This window comes from Aedes albopictus, chromosome 2 (assembly GCF_035046485.1).
Source record: "Aedes albopictus strain Foshan chromosome 2, AalbF5, whole genome shotgun sequence".
Classification (NCBI taxonomy): domain Eukaryota; kingdom Metazoa; phylum Arthropoda; class Insecta; order Diptera; family Culicidae; genus Aedes; species Aedes albopictus.
This window is the reverse complement of record NC_085137.1, coordinates 121,687,497-121,695,755: the sequence shown is the minus strand read 5'-3', so window position 1 is coordinate 121,695,755 and position 8,259 is coordinate 121,687,497. Positions and strand designations below refer to the sequence as shown.

Sequence of the window (8,259 nt, the reverse complement as noted above, 5' to 3'; positions counted from 1 at the left end):
CTACGGGATTTCTCCACACGTTAAAACCGCTCAGCACCTAAAGTGTGTAAGCCCTACTCCTAAGTGCATTTTTATAATTATTCTGCGTTAATTTTCTTGTTTTTTTTTATTCTTTCAATCATTGAGCTTGATATACCTAGCCCATAGTACCTGCTTCACTACTCGAAAGCACACTAAGCAAGAAAAACTGCATTTGTTGTGTTCTTCCTCTGATTGCTCGAGTTTATAAAAGCTCTCGTCTCTAAAGCGTTAGAGCAGCTCCCCAATTCTCTCTCGCATTTAGCGCTCCAACAACCCAAGCTGGGCGCATGAACGGGACCGCCTGATACCACCCGGCCCGATGGGTGAAAACGAGATCGCACCAAAACAAATCTGCTCGAACCGCACTCGGGTTGCGGGCGGGTGGCGGCTCTCCCGGAAAAGCTTTTCCCACTTTCGGCGCGCGCGAGAGCGCGCACACGAAGAGAGAGCGCGAAGGAAAATGCGTTCCACTCTCTCCGAGTGTGTTTGTGGACTGCGTTCGACCAACTCGATCCGACGACTTGAACGAAACTGCTGGAGCTGGGGCCGATGTTGGGATCCACCGGGCGTTCAGTGTTCGGTGAACGTTCGTGCGGTGCGCGCTTATTGGCTGACGAGATTTTTATAGTTCGTTTGGGGATTGCATACCTATACGTTTCACGCTCGCTTGTGGTGCGTATCGCGCGGGTGTTATTTTGCGAAAATTGGTGACGGTTTTTCCTGGAGTGCTATCGGGGTAGTGTTTGGGAATTTTGCATGCGGCGTTCCTGGATGCACTGTGAAAAATATGTTGGTGCTTTAATTCTTTCTATCGAAATATGTTGATTGAAAGCGTAACAAAGTGAGATTTTTGGCATGATGCGAGTGAAGTTAGATACCTGACCAATATCTAGCCAAAGAAAATGATAGAAGTGAAGTGAAAGCGCGTTATAATAGTAGTTTTTCGTAAAACTTGTTTCCTCAAGTGACAGTGGATTGCAGTGGATAGTGAAAATTTCCGCAATTGCGTGTGTTGAGTTTCCCAGTTGCGGCGAATACAAAAATCGTGAAGAGAAGGGCATGTTACAGTTCTAGTGAAAAGTATTGGATTACGCCCAGCTCAGCAATCATCATTGTCCGAAACAATTATTTTTGTTTATATCACTGACCAAAACCGCGATATCCTGCGATTGTATGTGAGAATTCTCTTGTTGCGGTCCAAGCTCTTCCAAAGCGAAAATTGAAGAGTCGTGTTTGGTGACCTTGCAATCTCCAAATACTATTGTGCAAGGTTTAGCATGTGCCAGATGGGAGAGAAATGTAACCAGCGTGTGAAATAAAGGAAGAATGTTCAGCTGTGTTGGTTTGGGCTCGGAGAATCGATAACCCTATAGTGCTAGTGAAGCAAAGCTTCCACCGTGTTTACCTGATAAATACAAAGCAGTAGTGCACCACGTGAAAAGAGAAGTTTGCGGTTCTTGTAGAGCTAGGCCTGCTTAGTGAATACTGGTGGATGTCAGCGAAGTGTCAAACGAAGAATAGTCGATACGTTAGTTGTGATTGTTGAAAACAGTGACCAAATTAGTGTCGTCGTCGGTACCTGATCTTGAATGCCTCATCTTGTCAACGCATCTCTTGTAGCAGATAGTACAGCTGGAGACGAGTGAAATTTGCTTTCGTTCGTCGCCGTCGTCACGAGATAAGAAGATTGTTCCGGGTGTTTATTTTTGATACGGGGTGGCCGATTTGATACAGTACAAAAGCGAAGTGAAGAAGAGACTATTTTTGTGTGTAGTGTTGTTGTGTGATTCATAGTGTCGTACGAGATTTTCTGCAATCGATTGCCCCATTCCCAATACACGATGAGTGGTTCATCTTCCAACAAAGTGCATTATTCAGTGTACAGCTTAAATCCAGAAGAAGAGCTTTAGAGATAACGTTTCTACGGTGGTGCGACCAAAGTCCTTCCAGGAACGGGATCATGGCCGAAGAATCGAAACGCCAGATTCCGGTGTGTCCACCGTTGCCGAAAGATTTGGTTATGGCTAGTAGCAAGCTGCGACCGCCACCCGCCAAGGTGGTGCCGGAACAGCAAGAAGATTCGAGTGATGGTGGTGACCTTCTGGTGGTTCGATACGAAACCACTGGCGGTTCACTGTCGAGCGGGGGAGACTCCAACACGGCGGTGTCCGTTTCGTTGGAGCACATTCTGAAGACGTTCAATGCGCCGATCTCCGAGGATCAGGCCTGGGCGTTGATCTACCAGGCCACACGCATGTACAAAGCCCGGCTGCTGGAGACCGGCTGTCGGTTGCGCGATCTGCGGCTGCCGGTCAAGACGAAACACCTGAACGTGCACAAGGACGGAAGCTGCTTCGTTACGGTCGGCGATGAAGGTTAGTGAGACTTTTCTTTGATGAATGAGTTTTTTGTCAGTTGGTTTAAACTTTCGTGAATAACTTTAGATGCCATTTAAGATAAAAAAAAAATGCCAAGATGATAAAACAATTACAAAAGAAACACTTTTCCACGATACGGGATGAATGACCCATAAAAGGTTAAAATCCTTGGTAATAAACAAACAAACAAACAAACAACTTTTTCACGATAATGAAAGTATTACTTAAATTTCAAGTACCACTAGATTTTAGAATTATGCTTGAGATTTTTTTTTTCAGAGAGAAGTTATCTATTTTATGTTTGTTTTAGGATTTCACAGAATTCTTAGCTATGAAATCCTAAAACAAACATAAAATAGATAACTTCTCTCTGAAAAAAAAAATCTCGAAAAATTTCAGAATGAAGCCCGAGAACATTCTCTAAGAGTATAATCTCAGTTCTTAATAAAGTTTTGAGCAAATTTTTGCTTCAGTCTTTGTAAAATTCTGATGGGATTCCGATAAAATTTCTGGTTGATTTGTTAATTGAATGGCTTGGGAAAATTCTTGGCGTAACTCCTGAAGGAAGTCATTGTGAAAACTACTTAAATCTGGAGGAGCCCTTTTTTTTAAAATTCCGCTAGAATGCCTGAAAAATCACTAAATTCGTAAAACGCTTATTGCAATGCTCACTGAAGTATTTGTTACAGTTAAAAAGGTCGCTGAATGGTTCTAGAAGGAACATATTCTGATGGTATTCCTCGAAACATGCCTAGACTAAGTGGAGTTTACAAAATTCAGAATCCCTCTACGGCGTCATTGTTTGGACCGAGATTTGGCTCGAGAACGTGTATTCTCAGCCCAGTTGTTTTCGAAACAATCGAAATAGAACCAAACGAAATGATCGTTTGGAGCAATTATTTTCAACATGAAAATGTCGGTCCAAATTCTGTAATTCGGGGACTACAACTCACTTTTAGATGATGGAATGGCTTCAATAGATGCTATGAAATCGAACATGTCTGCAGCCTGCTCTTCCTTGCTGGATGGATTCTGTCTTCATGGTTTAACACAGATCAATCATGTATTGTCAATTTTCCCCCTTATCTAACGCAACGATTTGAATCTGTCGCGGGTCAAACCATTGCCAGAGTCGTCGCCAGCAAATCAGCAGACGCGAACCTGACGTTTCTCCGATCTCACTAACACAAACAGCAGCAGAGGTGGTGCTTGATTCGTCGGGACGATTCTGAAAAGCCGATTGGAAGTTCGCAACGCGTTTTGTTATGAAAGCAACACACAATAGCTTATTGTTACGGTGGACTACTCGATCGCGTGCGCTAGCAAACGAGCCTCGTAAAGTTGTACGAAGTTCGGAGCGATCATCTAACCATTGACTACTCTCCACCAAGCTCACCTAGCGTTGCAAGTCTTTATAAAATTGAGTCAATCTGTTCGGTTCGAAGACATTGCCGATCTTTTGGGGTTGGATTTTCAGCATGCTGCTGACTACTTAGCTTGAAGCGCAGTGATTCAAGCAATTGACTGGAGTTTCTTTGAAACATCGAATTGCATCGACAGTACAGTAGAATTCTTCAACGAAACAGTAAACCGGCTTGGTTCCACTGCCACCTAAGCAATCTAAAAATATTAAGAACAACAGCTCTCGTGTTCGTTCATTGGAGCAACTGACAACTGATCAAAATGCCTACGCTAATGACGAGAAATACGTCTCGAAACACTCACAACTTTCCACCAGGGTGTGATGACTTCACGTTTTCGATTCCCGCATCTTGTGCCAATGTTTAGGGAACCCAAATGTTTTGACAATGGGGGAACCCGATTGATGCTGGCTACAAACAATCCTATTGGGTGGAAATAGGGATATCATATACGTGCAACTTTCACAAACGATCCATATATCGCAGGGGTGTAAGTTGACTGTCAACTGGGAACAAATTTCGCCTACCCTCTATCATGTTTTAGAACAAGTAAAAAGACGTAACGATCAAACAAGAAAAGATCACTTTTCGATTGCAAAACTGAATTTAATACCGTTTTATCATGATAAAAGCAACTCAGTATGTGATTTGAACATAAAGATGGTTATATTCAGCATATTAGATTGAAAAATTTCATTCCGAAAAAATCAGTGTTCTGTTTTCACCATTATGAAATATAAGCCTCTGCAATTGGACAATTGATAATATTCTACTCAACGTGTCCAGATGGCATTCAGTCAGGTCTGATTGTAAAATGTGATGAAGCTTCCATCCATCCTCAGACGCCATGCTCTTCAACGACTCTTTTCAGTAGAGCAAATTTCATACTATGTACTTAGAAAACCAGGTAACAATTTGATGGTGTACAAACGTTTTTGAAAGTATTCAAAAACAGTTTTCATTTGAACAAAAGCTGAGTAGAAGTAGCTCCTAAACATCTAATATTGGTATTTTTTCAACCTTTAGCTGATTTGAGGTTCATTGAAAGGCTGATTTAAGGTTTAAATAATAGGCGTTCAATTAGCAATCAATCAAATTTATTTATTGTGGTTAAAATGAAAAAAAAAAACACTTTCGTAAGTTTTTTTTTACCATTTACAGTTTTCTGTTTCCAGAAGAGATGCTTAGGAATGTATAAACTTATCTATGGAAAAACTGGGAATTGAACTCGGACCTCCAGATTCATAGTCACTCACGTTAGCACCTACACCACACGCAATTGTATACATATCCTCGAAAAGGTGAGCATTACATGTTGTGTCTAAATTACCAAGCTAAAAAGTTGTACTAAGCCTGTATTGAGGCTGAAGAAGCTTTGTGGCCTCTAGAAAAACATTTCAGCTGTCAGCTGTCAAAAACTGGTTGATTAAAAGTTGAACAACAGATAATCTATTCTGCTTGTTGTTGTATGTTGATGAAGCTGAATACGCAGATGCATAATATTCTATCCAACTACTCAACGAACATTTTGGCTGTATAAGAGTTAAAAAATAAATTATTATTAATCATACTTCAGCTTAAGAAACTGTTATTCAGCTACTTCTGTTGCATGGGTAGATGATATTCAGCCATCAGATCTTAAAGCTTTCTTTGACAGAGTATATCACGGCATTCTACTAGCTAGACTGCAGAAAATCGGTATGTAATCGCCCTTTATCTGCTAGTTTAGTTTAAATCTCACCAATCGTGCACTATGTGTTGGAATTAGATTCGCTCAATCTGCAGTTTTCACCAACCACTTCAACGATCCACTTCACTTGTTCACTTATTTATTCAATATCGGAGTAATCTTGCGGACCAATTGCTTTTCATCATTTTTTATAAATGAAGTTGAAATGCTGCTTCCAACTGGAATTGGCTTGTGGAGACGATGTTAAGATCTGTTCACCAAAATAACCCTCGAGAGATCGCGCAGTTGTATTCTGCACAAGACGTTGAAAAAATATCGCTGGTGGTGGCCAATCACGCGACTTACGGAAGGTTGAAGAAGTCGTCATTGATATAATCGTTATCATTCAAATTGTGAAAGAAGGTTTCTTGTTCAGAACTGAAATATTAGCAATGAGAATATATTAATTATGTTTCACTAGATTGTTCTTTTGACCAACTTTGTCAATGACGATGCTCTTCTATCTGCCTCAGATCGCAAGGTAGAGAAGTCTAAAACTTAACTTAACAACAAGCACTCCCATCCAAACAAGATGGAAAATCAGGACATATCATGTATTTTTTTTTTGGAAATCAGCGAAACTCATCGGATTTGTTAAGAAATTTTGGCCAAAATTAATCCAAAATCAAGACATGTCCTGCCAAATCAGGACGGATGGTAACCCTTAGCACAACCTGACGGGAAAATCGTCAACTAATTGGAGAATCACCTTAACGTTCTTGTCTTTCTGAACAACTTTGCCGAAGAAGACATTTTTTTTTATCTGTTTTGAATCCCGATGCAGGAAAATTTTAAAATTTTACTTGACAACCTACGCCACCTGGCGATGAAATAATCAACTAATAAAGAAATCACTTTATTGTTTTTGTTTTTCTGAACAATGTTGTCGTCGAAGACGATGTTTTCCTATCTGCTTTGGATCCCGAGGTTAAATTTTATTGATGACTGATTAAGCGCATATTAAGCCTTAAATCAGCCATCCAATGAACCTCAAATCAAAATTAGACGTTTAGGAGCTGATTAAAGGATTGTACCTCTTGTGCTCAGCTTTTGTTCAAATGAAGGCTGATTTAAAATGGTTGGAGGAACGTTTGTACAGCATCAAATGCGCCCAATTCGGAGAACTCCCATAAGCTCTGGAATTCCTTCAACGTGGATTTCCATGACACCCCGAAATCAACCTAGTAGCAAGAGTCTCTCTACCAATACCAAAATGCTAACAGCTTTTAAAAAGGTTTAGTTTAATTGGATAATGACATGATGGGCAACACTATATCGGAAGAGATCTCGGTATTTCCAAGATGCTTTTCAACGCTGGTTGTGCAAGCACTAGAATAGATTAGAATAGAATAGAATGACGTGATGGGCAACACTTGATACCAATAATGTGACTTCATTGTAATTTCGTAGGGTGCTCAAGCTTCTTTCAATATTAAGCCGTGATTTCCAAAATCTCGAATTTGATTGATTATGCCTCGCTCATCGGAACCCGATTTCAAGGATGTTGAAATAGACACCCTTTTCCTCCTATCGAATCTGTTTCGATTCACTTGGTATCGTGCCATAATATGGGTGTGTAGGTACTTCATTTGCTTCCTCTATGCTTGTAACGCATGGTTAACCCAAAAGGAATCGCCAAAGTACAACACCTAAAAATCGTTCGCTTCCTTTCGATCGTTTGTTTTCTTTGCTTCAATGCCTATTTCTTGCTGATGCTATCGGTTTTGTAGATATTCCCTGTAGCCCTACATGTTGTATTACGTAGCGAACATAGTAGGTACGATTGATCGTCCTCCGTCCGTACCGCATACCTACTCCATTTCCCTACTTATCTGATGTTGTTTTCTGACTTTCGTTGGCCTTTTCGTTCTTGTTCGGAACTCACCCAACGATGGGGTCCAATTATTGGACCTTGAAGATGACCCAACGAACTTAGAACTCGCAGTCGGAATCAAGCTGGATTAGAATTTAACCTGGCTGGAGTTTACTTTCCTCTGGCATGGAGTTGTGTTGAACGGTGCATTTGTGGGGCTTAATCACTTCCTTCAATTATGGGTCTTCCACTGCGGTGTGACTGACAGAGACAGACCCTCTAGTAGACAGACTGGTTTCAAAGGTGCTTGCTCATCTTCAAGAAGCAGCACACGATAGCAATGTGTCTGACATTGCTCTTCGGTACAGTGTTGGTCATTAGAGTTATCGCATTTGCTTTGACTGCTTTTTTCTTGACTCTCTTTTTTTTTGGGAAGGTGGTTTGTATTACGATGCGGGAGAAGATGATTGAAAGTTATGAAAGGGGTTCATCATGGTCGGAGCACTACTCCACGCTGTTATAATAATACCTTTTCCTTCAGATCTATCGGCACCTCCCTACATACAGTAGTGATTTTGTGGAGAAGTAATTAACAGCTGCCTCTGTTGGATTTGCTGTAAAAACTGTACTCTTGTTGCTCTTGTTTTTCATTCTTATTCTTAAAAAGAGAAACAACTACCCAGAACACAGAAGAAACCAGGTCGAATAAACGACAGCAAACAGAATAATGAGAGCCTCGCCCACTCTTCCTCCACTAACAAACAGGAAAACTTCTTCACCGCAAACAAAACCGAACAAAATCGGCCTGTCGTTGACACCCTAATGCAACACTTCCGCTTTCGGTGTCAAATCTTGGGCTACAAATCTCCCACAAAATGCCACCATCATCAGTAGTTA

At 40.9% G+C, this 8,259-nt stretch overlaps 1 protein-coding gene across 3 annotated transcripts in view; it reads left to right on the top strand.

Annotated features, from left to right (window-relative positions):
- The first annotated feature begins 454 nt into the window (after positions 1-454).
- The window catches only part of LOC109397492 (protein spire), a 648,107-nt gene continuing 640,302 nt past the window's right edge, over positions 455-8,259 (top strand). Inside the window, exon 1 of one of the 3 annotated variants that reach the window (XM_062850305.1) lies at positions 455-2,396. In XM_062850305.1, the coding sequence (XP_062706289.1) occupies positions 1,982-2,396 (415 nt within the window). In that variant the 5' untranslated portion in view covers positions 455-1,981. The remainder of the gene's footprint in view (positions 2,397-8,259) is intronic. The other 2 variants (XM_062850306.1, XM_062850307.1) reach the window with 2 other exon arrangements.